This window comes from Cynara cardunculus (assembly GCF_001531365.2).
Source record: "Cynara cardunculus var. scolymus isolate 2C chromosome LG 2, CcrdV1, whole genome shotgun sequence".
NCBI lineage: Eukaryota > Viridiplantae > Streptophyta > Magnoliopsida > Asterales > Asteraceae > Cynara > Cynara cardunculus.
In genome coordinates, this window is record NC_037529.1 from 3,949,342 (window position 1) to 3,969,334 (window position 19,993).

Consider the following 19,993-nt stretch of genomic DNA (forward strand, 5'->3'; position numbering starts at 1 on the left):
GATTCAAGTTTTTTATTTACTAACAACAATCATTTCATATATAAATAATAAAAAATCAAGTTTTTTACAATGTAACAATACATGAATTTTATAATGAATACTTAAAAGGGGTTGGGTTCACGTTAGACCCGGTTGTTTTCATGAAAACACTTTTTTACACTTGAAATTTCACAGAAAAACGTTGTGAAGATAAAAAAAAACTGAACCTTCATAGCAAAAACATCGTGAAGGTTACATTCACAGTGTTTTGCTATGAATTTTTAAGTGTAAAAAAATAGTCTCACGAGTCTTACGAAAATAGACTAATCTCACATGATAACAATTCTACTTACAAGTGTCCACCACTTGTTTTTTTTTTTCTAATGCAACACAATATAGATATCAAATCAAAATATGATAAAATATTCGTTTTTAAGTATAATGTAATTAATTTCAAATTTTAAATAATTAAGATTTAAAAAAGAAAGAAATACATTTTAATTTAAAAAATAAGATTTTTATAAAATTTAATATTGAAAATAACCATTTTACCCCTATCAACAAATCATGTGATGCAATAAAATATCATCTAAAATCAATATAAACTTTTTTACATGAAAGTCTAACATTCTTTAATTTTATCAATTTCAACATTAATTATAATATTAAAATATTTTACAAAATTTTAAATAATTTTATAAAAAATTATAGTCAGAGGTGATAATTTTTTATCAAACCAAATCAGTCAACATGTATACCAATTCAATTGGTATCAATACACTCGGTTGGTGGTACCAAACCAGGTATGCACAGTATTAGAAGTCACATACCACGGTAATACCATGGTTCCGACTTATTTTATTATTTATAAATTTTTGTATTTTTTATGTATTGAATATTAAACATTTTAATTTTAATTATTTTATTTGAACATTTGAATATTTACAAGTTTTATTTATTGCAGTTAAAAACCTTTAAATATTACTAATGTTACCTAGAAGCTCAAATTTTCGTTCAAAATTTGAACAAAATTTTTTCATAGTTGTTACTTGAATTTGGTACAAAACCAATACCAACACGAACCAACCGAATCTATATGGAATTGAGAACCAAATCGATCGCTAATTCCTTTTTCATTGGGAAGCATAGCATAACATATTTAACCTTGGGCGAAGGATCGTGTAATAAGGAGTTTTAAGGTGAGAATCGTAAGAAGGGATTTGTACCGTTGATAACCTTTAATATTAAACCCACCCATGAATCGCTCTTGATACGATGATTAATCCAGTGCATCTCATCCTAATATGCATCAAAGGGTAGAGATCTCGTCCCATGCTTCTCACCTTAACTCTATTTTTCATCGAAACACAACTCTTTAACCTCATTAGTGGAAACAATAAAAAAAATATATATTTTTTTTTCTTATTATTAATTTTTCTAAACCTTATAATTTATAATTTTCTTAACCAATTATGAAATTTAAAGATAAAAAACATGAAAATCATATGGCCATTCAAATGACAAGGACAGTATTATTTACATTTTGCTCCATGTACTTTGATGTGGTACAATTTGCCCCCTCATACTTCTACCCTAACCACTTTCTCAATTTAGTAGGCAAAATTCATCTACTAATGTTCCTTTACAACTTGCTCCATATAAAAAATCCATTTTAAATATTACATATTATAAAACTTATCCAATTGACAATTACTACAATATACTAATAATATCAACCGTAATCCATAAATTTTAAGTCTCTGTATTATTAAATACTGAATTATCAATGAAAACTTTCTTTAAACAGTATACGAGGTCAAATGCTATATAATTTTTGATCAAAAAGTCCAAGATATTCATACTATAATAAAAAAGAAACTATCCGTAATAACGAACTTGCAAAATGGACCAAGTTCGTTTCCTACCTGTATCGAATAGAACACGCTGAGCCAATCCCTTTGGTAACATCCACTAATTCAGAATTTAATTTGAAAGCCAGATAGTAGTTGGGTTCTCCCAGTAACTAAAAAGTGTAGCATTCCCCTGTATCTTTATTTAAATTGTAACATATTAATTTTAATTTGTCAAATACCTATATTACCCACCCATAAAAACAAAAAAAATAAAATAAAAATTTGGCAATTGCTGAATGGTTTGGTGTAGAATGATTAAGAGACTCTCATGATATAGTACAAAATGAAATATAATTGTTTGGTAATTATGTACAATGAAATTAGAACCATTAAAAGACAGATTTTTTTTGACAAACAAGATTCACCTCTTAATGATTCAGATGTTGCCTTTTAATAGAACTATTAAGAGGTAAATAAACAATCCCATAATCCCAATGGTTGTGATGTAGTGGTTAAGGTATAGAGGAAGTGGTGGAATATGTCATATACCCTGAGTTCAATTTCAGACGTTCATGACAATTGTGACCACTGAGTTTATCAAGATTGATATCTTACAGTCATAATATCAGTATTAGTCTGGACATAGTTTGTTACACCCTTCCAAAAAAAATCTAACATAATCAATTTTATGTGTAGTTTAATACAATGTTTTTTATTAAAAAGAAAAAAAAAATTGTAGTTATGGCAACTCTTTTAATTTTTATATGGAGTAAAAGTGGATAATTCCTATAGTTGAAGGGGGAAAATTGTAAATTGGAAAATGGAAAGGTTGGCGTTGGCGGCAGAATCGGCCATGACAGGTAAGCTCAAGATGGCAATGGCAAAAAATCGACCTGTACATCCCTCTTCTTCTGACTTCATGTATATATCTATATCAATATACATATATAAAAGGGATGCAAACACACCTAAAAAACACAGGAATACTGAAAACCCTAGGTCATCATGAGTCTCTTTGGCCTCGGCAGCAGGTACATCGATTTCGCTTTCAGCTTTTTTGCATTTTTCATTACGACGATTGATTCGTTTCGCTGATTATATGTTTGATTAATCCAACTTTCGGTTGCTTGATTGTAGTTGATGTGATTTTGAATTTTATGTTAGATTAATTTACTGATCATGGGGACTCGATTGACATCTTTTCTTCAATTATATGTTCGAACATACATAAATTTAACCAGATTTTTCAGAAATAATTTTAATCGAAGTTAATAAACATGATTTTTAACAGTTATTAACGATTTATTTCAAGTAATTTCACTGAAATTGCATGAAGGTGCATTATGCATTTGTTCGAGTAAAAAGGTGAAAAAGTACAGTTCTATTTTACTTTATTGATTGCTTCTTCTATTTTGGTAATTCACAAAGTATCTTTTAGGGAGTAAAATTTAGCCTATAAACTTCAAGCTAACAGTTACACGAAGTAACAGAAGTTCTGAAAGCTGGAAAAACTTATATGTGTAAATCGGGTGCTTGCTGACATGCTTTCTGTAACTAAAATTGTAATATAAGTTCTGAGCTTCAAGATGTTCTAATTGTAGTAGTTCTTTAACATTTTCTTCTAAAACCAACAAAAGAATTTGAAGCTACAAGAAGTAAAATATGGGTTTTTTGGTGAAGGAAGTGATTGGTTGATGGAGAAATTGTGAATTTAGCAAGGGAACCTGAAACTGGATGTTGATGATGTAGTGGGATAAATTTGTGATGTGTTATTGTGTTTACCTTTGATCGTTTTTTGATTACTCAAAGGTCTGTAAAGGTATTTCCATCTATTCGAGTTGTATAGCTATTTACGCCTCACTTGATGCAGTCAGTTCAATCACACATCAATGTTTTAGCTGTAAAAAGTTAATAAGTTTAGTCCTCGATCGAGTATAACCAGTGGTGACCCTTATGGCACCATTGATTTCCAGGAGATGGATGATTTGTTCAGACATAATGTAGTGAAAGTTCAACAATGCTTTTGTGGTTTTAGTTTCTTTATGAGTAATGGATAGGAGATGATAGTTTGAAATATAGGCAGGTTCAAAGACTCTATTCAATTTCTTTTACTAAAGGTATGGTACCTACAAAAGACTAATAAGAATGAAACTTACTGATCTGATATTTTTCATACACAAGCACTTCCGAATTCTACTTCTTAAAGTGTTTGTTGCAGTCTCAAGCTTCTTATGATCTTACAGGTTACGGCACATATTATTATCTGTTTTTTTAAGCATATAATATTTATAAACGGAAAATGCAACCAATAAACTCACACGCCCTCCTCACCTTTGGTGAGGTTTGAACCCCTGACCTCCTAAGAGGCCAAAGACGACGATACCGCTAGACCGAAGGCTCTTTGGTATTATTATCTGTTGTTATTGACTACAGAGATTCATCGTTATTTTTCATTTTTTATAATTGCTGATCCTCCCTGCACATCCGTATTTGCAGAAACCAGAAGACTTTTCGACCAAAAAAGAGTGCTCCATCAGGAAGTAAGGTTGGTTAGCTACAACTTAGACACACATTGATGGATTTTCTTACTGTTTCCTTGCTTATTCCCTCTGGTCAAACTCATTTGGTTTGCTGAATTTATATGGATGCAGGGTGCACAACTTAAAAAACACATTGATGCAACCTTGGGTAGTGGAAATTTGAGGGAAGCTGTGCGCCTACCCCCTGGAGAAGATCTTAACGAGTGGCTGGCGATAAATGGTAAGAATTTCTATCATGATCGTTAACGTTGGTAATTCTCTTCCACTGCATCTGGCCCTAGTCCTCTCATCGCTCATATTCACTTGCAACAATGTTGAGGTCTCATGCATCATCATAGAGACAACTTTCTGGGAACTATGAATGCGTTGAAAGCTACAAAAATTGAACTCATAATTATGATAGAATTCAACAACTTTCTGGCTTCGCAAAGCCATAATTTTTTGAACATTCATCACAATCATAATTCAATTCGCAGCAAGATGCTGCTTCTGCTAACTAGTGAAGATTCTGATATGGGGTGTAAGGGACATTTAGTTATACCAAGAAAACCATTTTTAGGTTTCCCTTGATGGACATATACATGTATACAAGTTAGCATATGATTCTATGTTCTCAATTTTGAATATCCCGTCACTGATCTTTCTTTTATTTCTACAGCTGTTGATTTCTTTAATCAAGTGAACATCCTTTATGGCACTCTTACTGAGTTCTGCACGCCATCAACCTGCCCAACAATGACAGCCGGAGCAAAGTAATTTGCTTCATCCCTCTTCATCGATCAAGATTATATATCAACAATAAGTTGTCTTTGTGGCTTTATAACATAATTTTTTCTGTGAACAATTTATAGCATGTTTCATAGGCCATTGATCTAATCTATGGACCTGTGTATCTTGCATGCTAATAGTCATAGTGCTCAAAGCCGTTCTTTAGCATGTTAAATGTGTGATTTTGAATTGGGTCCCGAAAATTTTACATTGTTTAATGCTTTTTGTCAACGAATGCAAAACTTTGGCCCACCCGAGTGCCTCTCTAGTTTATATTCAAAGGCAAAAGTAGTACCCTTGTTACCGCCTCTCTAATTTGTATATATGTATCTTTGTTATCTCAATTTGTAATGTAATCAAAAGTTTTAGGTGTAACAGGGCCTCCCAAAAGATTGAAACGTCTCTGATAGTGCTGCACTTTATGATCATCTGAATTCAACTAACGTTTGACATTGAAAAGCTTCGTGACATTTCCCTACGTTTTCTTGTTTTCTGCAGATATGAGTACAGGTGGGCTGATGGTGTTTCTATCAAGAAACCTATAGAAGTATCTGCTCCTAAATATGTTGAGTATTTGATGGAGTGGATTGAAACTCAACTTGATAATGAATCAATATTCCCTCAGAAACTTGGTGTGTGATGATTCTTTTTACCAAACAAAATCAATTCTTTAGTATATAGTTTGGTTGTTTCATCTCACTAGCGTGTGTTGCAGGTGCGCCATTTCCTCCCAATTTCCAGGATGTGGTGAAGACGGTATTCAAGCGGTTGTTTAGGGTATATGCCCACATCTATCATTCACATTTTCAGATGATTATGAGCTTGAAAGAAGAAGCTCATCTGAATACTTGCTTCAAGCATTTTGTCCTCTTCACATGGGTGAGCCTTCACTATTTGCATCCTCTTTTCTTCATCAGCCTTCAACTTGTTTCTCTATTCTATCTATGCAACAATTTTCATACTTCAACCATTACTTTATTTCCTACCTATTTCTTTTCTTATCTTAATAGATCATTAACATGGTAATTTAACATTTCGATTCACGGAAACAGCCAATCTACTCTTTGGAGTAAATGTTAGGTCTACCTATACTTTCTGAATTGGTTTGGTTCACCGCGCATTTGATTACAAGAGCTACAAGTCATAAAATTCATATTTTTAACTCAAAGAAATTAAGGGGCCATTTACCAAAGTAACATTACCTCACCACATGAATATGGTAAAGACCAAGAATCTTACCCGGTAAGAGCGAGATAAGGACCAAGAGTCTTACTCGGTAAGTGAAGGTGACGACTCTTACCACGGGAAGCGCTTACCGGTCAAATTGTTGCATACGATGTTGTTTTGGTGGACTAAAATCTTACCCTGTAAGTAAATAATAGTGTTAAATTTTACCGATAAGCACTTATCGGGTAAGTATTTGGTAAACGGTCCCTAAGTTATGAACACTAGTTTTAGCTTATACCTTTGTTTGAGATGTACAAGGCTTGGCCTCCCAAGCCCGCTTTTACTGAACCATAAAAAGAGCCTAGGGTTTTTCTGGGTCCGGGCCAGGCTTTGGGGTTGAAAGAGAGCCCGATTGGGCTTTTTCTGGCCAGACTTTACACTTTTTCAGGCTTCTTTTGCCTTCATCGGGCTTTTCGGGCCTTAAAAGAAATTGGCTTGATCAGGGCTTTGGGGTTGAAAGAGGATCCAATTAGGCTTTTTCAGGCCAGATTTTACTGACTGCTTTTGTCTTTGGGCTTTTTGGGCCTGAAAAAGATTGGCTTGATCAAGGCTTTTAAGGTCGAGCCTGGGCTTTCGGGCTTGGGCATTTTTGTGCTTTTTTAGTATCTCTAAGCTCAATGACAATACTCTGGTGGGACCATGGTGTGGTTTGGACCTTAGCCCAACTAATGGTGTGTTGGTTCCTGGGCAGGAATTCCGGTTGATCGATCAAGGGGAGCTTGCACCGTTGTATGAGCTTGTTGAATCCATCCTGAAGCTGTAGTAATCCTTTTTCCGTTGTTGCAAATTTCATTAGTTGTATTCAGTAGTAAGTAAGCAGCTTTGTTTTAGCTACCATTTCTTCATTTTTGTTCTCCCAAATAGGCTATTACGTCTTGCTCCTTTGATCCATATGTTTTTATTTTTGAAAATGCAAACTCAATAGTTTTAGACATTTTATTGATGCAATTGATTTTAGTATTTGGGTAAATAGTTGATTACTGACGATCCCAACCGGCCCCACACAGAACCCGTTTTCAAGGACACCATTGTAAAGAAGCGTTTTTGGCTCATTCAGTTGCTAAGGCTAGCCGATTGAGGGGGTAGAATTGAACTTGGTACCTGTCTTGTATTTAGGCAAAGACATGAAGCTACATGCCAAAAACAATCTGTTTTATATTACCAAAGCATTTTCTGTTTTTTTATCGATTTTTTTGTCTTTTATTCAATCAAAAACTACAAGACCAAAATTGTAGTTTAGTCTTTACTTTTTTGTCCTTTTATTTTTCTTTCCGGATGAAAATGCATCTTATTTAATGGAATTTTTTAACGGCCATTAAAGAAAGGGACCAAATACAAACGTTTTTACAGACCATGGTGGCCATCTTGTTAATTTTGAAACTAAGGGGACGAAAAGTGTTACTTTTAACAAACCATCAGAACCAAATTTGTAGTTTACTCTAAAGACGATGATTCAAAAACCTAAAGGTGCCTTCGGTGTCCAAACATGATAGTGCAGGACATGACGGGACAAAACATCTGTTCAAAGTCTAGTAAGATAGAACAAAACAAGTAATATGATTAATTTACCCCTAATGAGTTGTTTATATATTTTAATTAATTTATGTGATTTAGTAAATTATAATAAAATAATTATTTTTTATAACAAAATATATCATTAAAAAGTTGTCGTCATAACAATTAAAATGACACCAAAATAAAAAATTTATGTAGTTTCTAATTTTTTTTATTTTTATCCTTTTTTTGCATTATTTTTTATTACTAAATATATAATAAATTAAATAAATTAATAAAAATATAGAAATTGTACGAAGATAATATTTTGGGGACATGAAAATAAATGTTTAAAAAACATAAAATACAATAAATAAAATTTAAAGAATGAATAGAATGTAAAAAAAAAGATCCATTTGATATTTTAGAGAGAATTAAGTTTTATTTTGAGATTATATTGGTAAAATTTAAATTGGTTCCACTTTCTTCCACCCGGTTCTATGGAGTAGGGATGGAACAAGCATATTCCACTCTGTTCCTGTTTGTTCCACATAAAAGTTCTGCCAAACGTGAATCAGAGATCCCTATTTTGTCTTGTCCAGCGTACCAAAGGCACCCTAAAAGCACGTATTTCATCCCAAATAGAAGTTGTAAAAACTATATACTCAAATAAAGTAAAAACGTCTCTCGATAATACATCCTGAACATCGAACGTTACGTCACAACCTTAGACAACATGACGCCAAATTTCAACAAAATGACGATATGCTATTACTGATAACCAAGGAATGGGTAAAACATCATTAATGCAACCGCTGAACTCGACAAAACAAGTGAATTTGCATAAAACCTTCGTAATAGACCTCAAAAAAGCAAGTGAATTGTACATAAAACCTTCATACCGTGCACATCAGTAACTAAGAGCATCTCCAATAAATAAGCTGTATTTTCTCCCTTCTTCTAAATTTGAAGAATTCTCCATTCTCTTATTTTTAAAGTAGAGTTTAACATAGCCGTTGGAGCAAAATTTTCCCAAATCTCTAAAAAAAATAACATAACTGTTGGAGATGCTCTAATACGTATAGTGGGTGTTTGAAAATTCTATTAGTCTAAATGAATCAAGCTACTATACCACTATCTGACTAAAAGATTGATGGTTGTGTCCTCAAATACATTCCGATGAAGAATAAAACACCAAAAACCATCCGTTTGAAGCGCAGTCTAAACCAACCACCTTCTTGAAGGTTGAAAGGCATCCGTTATCGTCCATGGAAAGTGTTTGAATTCTGAAACATTTGCAGTCGCTTTTCATGTAGAGTCCGCTGGCTAGCGTTGAACGAGGAACTTTTATCTTCGTTGGGGTCTGCAACTTGCAGACCGCCATTTCACTTTCTCCGACTCTGATGTATTTCATTGCAACAAGAAAATTTAAGAACAAGAAAACGCTCTGCTTGACGCAGTCCGTCTTTGAAATATAATATGGTTTGTAGAACCCAATGTATCTCACTCGAAAGTAGGGTCTAGAGATGTGGGACCCCCAAATGGTAGAGCCACTTTTTCCAAGTTTGCTGTGTTAGGGGCAGTTTGGTTTGGTTTTTATCAAGTCCTATATGGATAAAGTTATCTGTGTGGATTAATCTATCTGTATAGATGATAAGATTTTTGTTTGGGAGGGTTTTTTCATAGATGCAAGGAGCGCACTTTTTTATTCGGAGAGTCAGGTTTGGAAAAAAAAACTTGGCTTTCTGCATAAAGCTCCCTCTAGAAGCTTACTGAATAAGCCACTTTTTATATCATTAATCTATTACCAAACAGTCATCTATAGCCGATCGAATATGCTGTAAGTCCCATTAAGCTCATTAAGCTGCTAACAAACGGGCCCTACCCAACTTGAACAAAACTTTGTAAGTTATAGATTGCATCATTTATCTCCTTTTCATTTTCCATTTTTGTCCCTCCCACATTAATTCGACTTGAGAAATAGGACCCATAAGCACATCATTTCACATTTCTGGTCATCATTTTGGATTTTATCTCAATACGATCGCCGGTTCTATCAGTAGTCGCGATGGTTGGGAGGCTGTCAGTGCCGGTGGTTGTTGAAGGTCAAGAACATCTTGCAGTAAGATTTAGGGAAGTCTAGATAACCCAAAGGAAATCACTATCAATACCACCTTGGAACTAGATATGAACCTAGATTTAAGGATTTTGCTAGTAAAAGTGTAAACTATAAAGAACTACCGCAGGTATAAAGCACGAAATGGGCTTTCCTGTAATTCACTAAAAATGCCACCTTGGCTCTAGATACGAACTTAGATTTATAGATTTTGCGACTAGTAAGAAGTGAACTATAACGAATTACCTCAGGTATAAAGCAAGAATTACCTCTGGAAGCCGTAAGAGTAAAATACACCGACTTTTTTGCTGTTTCTGAAGTGGCACCACCTCAAACTTCTAGTAACCAACCTGATAAAAGAGAAGCAGCAGTATTGTAAAATCTGACCCTCACCAAAAAACACTTCATTTTCTAAGTACCGACAGTTAAATCATTGATGAACCACCTGTCAAGTTTCAAAGCAGCTTGCATGAAAAATTTGTAAAATAACAGTATCTAAAAATCTTAAACTCCGATAACAAATACTAAATATAAATTGACACAAATGTTACTAAGTATTTGTTAGAAAATCCCTGATACTATGACAAAATAATCAAATCCCGTTACGCAACTTAGCTGGCTAGTGATGTACATTATTAAGACATAAAAAAGAAAGCAATATACAAATATCATGTGCAAAGTGACAAATACTGAAGAACCCTAAAGACGCAAAGCTACACAATGAGGATAAGCAGCGCAGGAGCCTCCCATTTAGCATTATTTCTTTATAAATACAAGTACTCGTTATGATACAGACGATACTAGGTATATATACACTTTAGGATCAGTGACGGACCCATACATTTTTTCAACCGGTGGCATCATTTGACTATAAGAAAAAACTATAGGGAAAACATTTCAAACGGTGGCACTGTTTGACTATAAGAAACAAATATACGAAATTTTTTCAATCTGTGGCACCATTTGACTAAGAAAATGACACTAACACGATTCAAACTTGGGTCTGGGGTGGAATAAAAGCCTTGCAAACCAACTCTACCAAATAAAACTTGTTCTCATTGTAGTTTTAAAATACATATGGTGGCACATAACAGATTAGTACGGTTGCACATTTCACGACCCCTAATTTTTTTTTACCCTTCGACGAAGGAATAATACGGTGTCACGTGCCACCTATACCACCAAAGTAGGTCCGTCCCTGTTCAGGATGCGGATAGTCTCCAGTTCTTAATTTCGTTCTTTGGTAAACACTCAGTTGCTGCTTATCACTGCAATACCTAGCTGAGTAAACCAGCACAAGATACCTAGTGAGCAACAATCAGTCTTGTCTGAAAAGGGTCCATTTCTGAAAGTGGATATAACTTATAAGTTCACATTCCATGAACAGAATCTCAACCTCATATTATTGACAAACAAAACTTACTTCACACTCTAGTAAAGAAAGAGTCGAGAAAACCATCAGTTGGTACATAAAAACGTCCTGAAATAGGACGCACCTAAATGACGTCACTCACATTGGTATGTTCAACATTTAATATGTATAATCACAGAATGCTGCAAAGATAATGAATCAAACTGTAATGCAAGTGTTTGTACAACATCTAGTTACATGACACATAAATGTTAATAAGCAATAAAACTTAAGGGTCTGTTTGTTAGCAGCTTAACAAACTTAATGGGATTCACAGCTTATACGGTCAGTTATACATTACTTTTTGGTAATGGCTTAATGATACAAAAAAGTGGCTTCTTCAGTAAGATTCTAAGGGGAAGTTAGGGGATGTTTGGTTGGTTTTCCGTTAAGTCCTGTATGGATAAAGTTGTCCATGTGAATTAATCTGTCTGTATAGATTGAGAAGGTTTTCGTTTGAGAGGGCTTTTTCATAGATGGAAAGAGCGTGTTTTTTAAGTAGGTGGGACATGTTTGGAAAAAAATTGAATTTCTGCATAAAGCTCCCAGTAGAAGCTTATTGAATAAACCATTTTCTATATCATCAAACCACTACCAATAAGTCATATATAGCTGACCGAATAAGCTATGAGTCCCATTAAGCCTATTAAGCTGCTAACAAACAGGCCCTTAGTCTGATGCATAGAATCAGCTTCTGAGAATCTTCTTCGGAGAATTGAATATGGATATGCAGAAAGCCAAGTTTTTTCCAAACATGCCCCTCTCAATTTAAAACACCCTCCTTCCATCTATGAAAAACGCTCTCAAACAAAAACCTTCACGATCTATACAGACAGATTAATCCACAAAGACAACTTTATTCATACAGGACTTAATGGAAAATCAACCAAACATCCCCTTACACATAATAGCAACTCAAGTAACTTTGAAAGCAGTACCTTTCTGCACATCAGAACTGATATGCACAACAAATGTGGTCATAGCTATTTCCCTTGGCATGCTATTCAGCTTTAAAGGGAATCAGCAATTTGCTCCAAATACGGGTCACAAGTTACACATGGTTCTCCGGTGAACCCAAGATCCTTCCTCTGTGTAGTAACCATGAAGAGAACTGGATACAGAAACATCACTAACCTTGACCTCTCACTTTAAGCTCTACAACAAGAATTTATGCTCTCAATTATCTTCTACTCTAATATATTCCAATCTTGTCTCATCATTCGTTAACTGGTCCTTTTGACTTTGTTGAACAGAGATCTGAAAAAAGATTGGTTAATGGGCAACAATAGTGAACCTTTGGGATTAAGCAAGAAAAGGAGAGCATTTCCTTAATCATACTTAAACGACAACCGGATACAAAGCAGACCTACAAACTGCTTGACATCCTATGGTTTCTGGAAATGCCCAGATGCCATGTCTAAGAAGTAAGTACAACGGGCATGACCAGAAAATGGTAACAACATAAAAACAGTTTACAGAGACCCTTAACACCATAAAAACTATCTTTCAATTCTAATCTTCATATAACCAACAAAGAAACACGAACTACACCTAATGCTCCTCCTCGTTGTCTCTTTTGTTACTCACCAAGCCGGTGATACTCGAAGTTACAGCAGAAACATGTTGCAAATCTGAGAGAGACAAAGATCTCCATGGGGAACAGTATAGTCTACGAGATGAATCTGATGATTCATCAGTCGGTAGTTGTCTACTGGGCAACGGTGGAAGAGAAAACCCCGAATGAGATGAGTTTGAGTCAGAGCTTTCTCCAGTTTCCTTGTTATCGTGGCCGTTAATGTTTAACCCTATATCCAAGCAACTGCTGCTAGAGTTGGCAAGCCTCTTTGAAATCCCATTCTCGGTCGTGGATTTACGATGCTTGTCCAATAAAGCATTATGAGCAAGCATGTTCTTGCGTTTTCGGCTGTAAGCATCCTCTGGCTTAACAATGTCTTGGATCGATGGAACAGAGGAAGCATCAGCTAGGCTTCCATATGACTTTGATTTACCGGCATAGAACGTTGATATCCCCCTCCTGAATGTAAAAAGACTTCTGAGATTAGGAAATATAAGGGCATGCTTTTTAGCAGAACTTAATGGAATTCACAGCGTATTTGGTCAGCTACACAAGCTACACATGACCATTTGGCATAGTGGCTTGATAATATAGAAAGTGGCTTATTCAGTAAAATTCTATGACGAGCCTTCTGCAGAAAGCCATTTTCCAAAACCTATGCCTTCTAATTAAACAACACGTTCCATCCATCCATAAGAATGAACCCTCCTAAACAAAAAACACCTTTGCAATATATACAGACACATTAATCCACACAGACAACATTATACATACCGGACTTGATGGAAAACCAACCAATCAGCCCCTACGCATATAACCATCCCAATTCATATTCTCAATAATAAACATTTGTTACACGGAAAACCCCTAAATAAACATACTTCTACTTCAAGGATCAAACACCATTTTTTTAAACAATTCGATTATTGCATACAACGTTGTATCATAAACTTGACAGCAAAATGGTTTTAGGAAACAATTAACAAAATCGATATCAATTTCTACAAAAAAAGTAAGAAAGGGGTTCATGCATGTTTAAATGACACAGAATCACCACCACCAATCTGAAATTTGATCATTAATATGAACAATTAACTGTAACAACAACCATACCTGATCGGCAAAACTTCCTCCAAAGAATTTAAGCCGTTTAGCGATCCATTATCCTTGCTCTGAACTTCGCCGTCGTCTTCATCTGAATCACCTCCGCCGCTTAACGCATCACTGTTCTTCCCTATAGACGACGAACTGCTGGAATCCTCCTCTTTAACAACTGGTAGAGTGCTGCTCCAAGGACTACCTCCAGTGAATCTACCGGATTCCGACAAGTTATAGATCCACATTCCGTGAGAAAACCCTGGCGGTTGGATCCGATTCCTATCACCACCACCACCACTATTAGTCTCGAAAGCAACAGACATCGGATATGAACTTCTGAGCATCAAAAACGGTATCAATTTATACAGGTTGGAATATGGATACAGATAATCTACAGAGAGACAGAGATGGAAGGAAAACCGGATACAGGTTTTAGAGAGAGAAAGTTGATGAGGTCATGTGAGAGAGAAATGAAGAGAAAACACCTTATCCTTTCCTCCCAAATTAATCAAGATTTTCATAATTAAACTACATTATCTCTTCTTAATTACCATCATTAATTAGCGGAGTAATGTTTGCCTGTGTGCTAGTCTTTCCTATACATCTTCTTCCTCGAATTACATTTACCATTTTACCCCCATGTTGTCCAAAGGAAAATAAAATGAACAACAATTTTATTGGATTAATATTTTATATTGAATTACATTTACCATTTTCATAAAACAAATCTCTGCTATTCAAACTATTTGTTTTTTCCAATTTTTTAGATGCACTTATCTCTTGTTTATTTCTTATCTGATAAGATATAAATCAATCTCTTATTTACTTCTTATTGTTCTCCAGACTGTTAGTAACGATGTTTCTCAATCGATTAAATTTAGTCGATTGTTTCTCTAAATCGATTTGGTATGACATATTTTCGTTTAAATGAATGTTAATAATACAATTTAAATATAAATTTCGTAATGGATAATGAATAAATATGTGAAATTGTATAAATTTAACACTATAATTTTTTAATGGATGAAATAGACAATTTAAACAAGTTCAGACATTTATCAGTTTACAAATACAAACAGTCTTATTTATTCAGATTTCAGACTTCAACATCATCTCTTATTAATCAAAAATGAAATAAGAATTTAGACGTCAACACCTTTTTGAAAAACAAATGTCAGCTAAATTTTTCGTTTCAACAAATTTTACAAAAGAGAAAAAGGTAAAAGAGATGGTAACTACTCCTTAAAAATTATTGTTCACACATAAAATGATTTTTTATTAGCAAAATTCATTGAATTAAATGTTTACTAGAAAAAAATTGTATTTTATTAAATGTATTAAATATTTTATTAATATCCTTTTATAGTTGAATGCATTTTTTTTTTAATTTTTGATTTTTGATTCTCCGTTTTGGATGATATGTAAGACAGTAAGAGATACTGGAAGGATACAACTCTTTTTGTATCTAACGATAATATAAAGCATTCAAGTTTTACCCTTAAAAACTCTTAATTCAACCCCAAGATGGTGCCCGATTGGTTTGAGCTTGGGTTCCAAAGGTCAAAAATGTCAGGAGGTCCCAGGTTCGAATCCAATAATGAATAAAAATCTTCTTGTTGCCACGAAGATTGAAATGTGATGATTCCAGGTTAACCGCGAAGTGGGTTATATATATATATATATATATATATATATATATAACCCCATTTTTCAAAATTTCAATCATAGATAGATTCACAGGCTAGTATAGCTGTACAATATTTTTACTATTTTATATAACATTTTCTACTTATTAATAAGTGGTTGTTTACCAAACACTTACCCGGTAAACGTTTATCGGTAAAATTAATCATTACCAGTTATTTACTGGGTAAGATTTTAGCTCACCAAAAAAGAATCGTATGCAACAATTTACCTTGTAAGCACTTACCGTGGTAAGAGTCGTCGTCCTCACTTACCGGTAAGACTTTTGGTCCTTGTCTCGCTCTTACTGAGTAAGATTATTGGTCTTTACTATATTCATCCAATAAGCTAATGTGAGTTGATAGGTGCTTACCTGGGTAAACATTTGGTAAACGGCCCCTATGTTTGAACTTTATAAAACTAACTAATAACCAACTGATAGCATGTTCAAATACAAGATAAGCGTTGAGTCCTTGTAATACAACAAAATACTCCATAAAAATTGATAACTAACAGAAGAATATATTGCTCTCTCAAAGCCACACAGATTCGTACACTAAAATGGAGAGAGATGAAATAGASATGTATTATATTGCATTACAGGATATACTTCTAATAACTCGAACAAAGATACAATATTTTTTGCAATGAAAAAGATATAATTTTGGTTAATTTAATCAGTTTGTTTCACTGAATGTTTTAATGCTGGTAAAAATATCACAACATGATCATGACTAAATCATAAAAATGAGCATTTCAACATGACAACAAGCTCACAATCTGAATGTTTTTGCAAATAAATGGTCAGAATTAATAGCAATAACAATTAGAGCAGTTATAACTAGGCGGTCGTCCAAGTGCCTAACGGACTTAACATCTTGGACCAACCGGTGGTGCATCAAGGGATTACTTTTAACGTATAAAACATGGTCAAAGTAAAGTAACTTTTACTATAGAATTACTTGTTTGTATATGGTCGTTGTTATAGTTATATACAAATAGATTAACATCATACATCGGCATTTTCTCCTTTTATTAGCATTATTCACCTCTCTCCATCCTCCAACATCAACACTTTATACCAAAGGGTCTTTGGCCTAGCGGTATGTGAGTCATTCTAGTTAGGTTAGAATGCCTTATTTACTGATGGCTTCATATAGTTTATACATTCATGTATATACGTCATAATTTATGCTCTCTTACGACATGTCCTCATGGCACACATGTCCTCGTGGCACACATGTCCTCGTGGCACACATGTCCTTTCACTATTTAAACTTATTCTGTTATATTTTTGATGTCGATAAATGAATGAAATCTAACTTGGATTCATTTCAACCAGGTTTTCAACATGCCTTTAGGGTAGCAACTTTTTTCGTGAAAGTGATGTATTTGTCTATTAGCATATCTTGTCTACTTGGTCATGATGATTTTGACCACTTGATGCCACTCGTTATCCTTTACAGAGTTGATTCTTTGATGTATTCGAATAGGTTCCTTATGCGTTCTCATTAAATTAGAAATTCTATCACATATCAGTTACTAGCATCCCTTCACTTCATGTCTATGATCTTTGGAAAATCTRTAGTACTCTACGTATCTTTATTACGGAAATACTTTGAAGATCTTTGAACCTGTAACGTTTTATCACCATGGTCTATTCTAGATACTCGTTTCACCAATATGTATTTGACCACCTTTCATCGAATGTTCATATAAGACATCCATTCGTTTTTGGTGGACTTCATCTTTAAAAGGTCAATCTACAATCAACGTGATTACATGAGACCTTGGCCCCTGTATCCTCTTACTGGATTGGGCTTCGCCCTTTATTCATACTGTATCTTATAACATTTAGTGGATCTATCACAATCTATCGCAACGTTTCTTAATATCCAAATCATGCCTAAACCCATGTCAAGATTTGAAGAATAAGGAAATTAAATAAGTTAACATGTTTGATAATGGTTGAACTGATATACATTCCATGTCCCTAGCTTTAGACCTATTTATTTGAAAAAGTGACAAGTRCCGACATTTTATGGTGAAATGCTGGGATGATGGAAAGCTATCTCATTTCTTGCTCGTTAGGTCCCCTTGTTTTCATTGTTTCTAATATAATCCTCGACTAGTCTTGTTTCAGTGATRGTATTTTCCTATCTTTCATTGGCATCTGATCATAAAATACACTGTGTTAATGGTTAGTTTGATTTTGATTTCCTTGTAGGTTAGTATATTATGATGTTTACAACCTAGTGAATATATAACACCTTGAGGGACATTTATARCAACATGGTCGAGACACAAAAAGAAATGTTTGTTCAATGTTCACGATGTCATTACTAAAGCTGGTGTTTTTTCTTGTTTTTCTATCTGCAATGAAYTAATTCAAAAAACCATATATGGTAATATCAAAAGTTAGGAGACAAACCACAAAGGTGGTGCCTGATTGGTTTGAGCTTGACTCCAAAGGTCAAAAGTACCATGAGGTCACATGTTCAAATCCAAGGAGGAATATAAATCCCCTTGTGGTCACGGAGGTTTAAATGCGGTGACTTTGGGCTATCTGCAAAGTAGGTGGTCGCCCTGGGATTGGTCGACTTGCATAGCGGGTTGGATATCTAGGTTAATAAAAAAAAAAAAAAGAGTTAGGAGACAATTAAACCTTACTGCCCTTAACTAAGGTATCTGTCATCAAGAATCTCATATGAGAATTGTTTTAGTAACCAACAGCTTAATGAAGAAATGCATACTCGAGTGTTTATAATGTATGTGTTATTCACTGATTATCACTTGAAGATGTCATAACATCTCATAGTTGTGACATCTATTGGACTTTGTCCTGAACAATGTCTTGGTTGTTTTTCAAATCGTTTTTAGGATTTGACTAGTATTTTTGGGCTTGTATGCTTGTCAAATGGACATGGTGTCCGGCTTTCCTAGTTGTATGTTGTTTGATGCATTTAGAGCCTCTCGAAGAGGCTCCAACTTTTCATTTATTAATTGTATGCCCATCAGGGTTATATTATCCTTTAGTTGGGCCAACATGAATTCCTTAGTTAGAGATCTRACGTCCTAATTAGGATTCATAATTGCCTTAGATATATACATCTCATTTACCAGTTGTGAAACGAAGTTACAAAAATCACATGTGTTGATATCCTAATGGCCATACATGCTTAATATGTATACTCTACCAAAAATTTGTTGTATGTTTTCTTATATGGTGGAATATACTTGTGAGTAAATAATGCCAATACGAGTGAGTCRTACTCCAAAAGCGTTGTCTTCTAACAACATTAACAGTGAGCTTGCTCTGTTGTCGGTAAGGCACTGTGATTCCATTTTCGTAACTTTTCTTCTGAARGGRAAAGTGGTGRTACRTATCTAATTGGGGGGGGGGGGGGCGAACGTTGGTCGCTAATTTGTATGAGCGTTGATCATGATGGTTAATACACATGAAAAACTAGTGTAGCGTCGATATCAAYCTTACATGATCCACATAGATCAAAATCCATTGTATGTCAACAAATTTGAGATTGCAAATGACTTTTTACCAACTTTACTGTTTACACATTAAAGTTTGAGAATTATTCAGATGTTGTTTCCAAACTGAACACAATCAAAATAAATGTGTTTCAAAAACAAGTTTATATACAATAATAATTATACCTGTTAGTAACRGAACATAAGCACATGCTTCTATCTTTAGGTTTTAAGGATATTGATTACGGAGYCTGAAAAAAAATAAGATACTGTAAGTAAATGATATTGATTATCTGTGATTGTGAAAAGATCTACCTTAATTTCAGACAATCAACAATGTTTCCTTGATTTTGTTGTAATGGAGGTGCAACAAGACGATGATCGATGGGGATACACCAACAAGAAAGGAGGTGATGTCCGACAACGATAGAATGATCAAGACACAGAACGGACTATTCATAATTTTAACCATTTTTTGGTCGATCTATACCATGATCTTCTCCATCAGCTTCATCTTAACCTCGTTTCTTCAAATTGACAACTTCAGGGTTTTCAATTCATCAGTCAAGGGTTTTTCCCGGGTTGATGGTTATGGTCAGTCGGGTTCAGGGTTTGATAGTTTTCRGTCAAGGTTGAGACAGTGGTTTGTATCATTGTTTGTTCAAGCTTTAGTTTATGCTTTGGGGCTTCATATACTAGTTTCTAAAATGACATTAGTGACACCAGTGTGGCATAATCTTGCATCAGAAGATGGCGTTGCCT

At 34.4% G+C, this 19,993-nt stretch overlaps 2 protein-coding genes across 2 annotated transcripts; one reads left to right on the forward strand and one right to left on the reverse strand.

The window, feature by feature from the left end:
- Window positions 1-2,781: 2,781 nt before the first annotated feature.
- LOC112507848 (MOB kinase activator-like 1A) lies at window positions 2,782-7,313 on the forward strand. The gene is made up of 7 exons (XM_025112577.1): window positions 2,782-2,863; window positions 4,329-4,377; window positions 4,484-4,592; window positions 5,031-5,124; window positions 5,639-5,772; window positions 5,856-6,019; window positions 7,059-7,313. Exons 1-7 carry the CDS (start codon window positions 2,838-2,840, stop codon window positions 7,128-7,130), a joined length of 648 nt encoding a protein of 215 aa, XP_024968345.1. The 5' UTR covers window positions 2,782-2,837; the 3' UTR covers window positions 7,131-7,313.
- A 5,380-nt stretch (window positions 7,314-12,693) lies between these two features.
- Window positions 12,694-14,535, reverse strand: LOC112507987. Its single transcript, XM_025112755.1, has 2 exons — window positions 14,078-14,535; window positions 12,694-13,423 (listed from the first exon to the last, which is right to left on the reverse strand). The coding sequence occupies exons 1-2, from the start codon at window positions 14,404-14,406 to the stop codon at window positions 12,940-12,942; spliced, it is 813 nt and encodes a 270-aa protein (XP_024968523.1). The 5' UTR covers window positions 14,407-14,535; the 3' UTR covers window positions 12,694-12,939.
- Window positions 14,536-19,993: the final 5,458 nt, after the last annotated feature.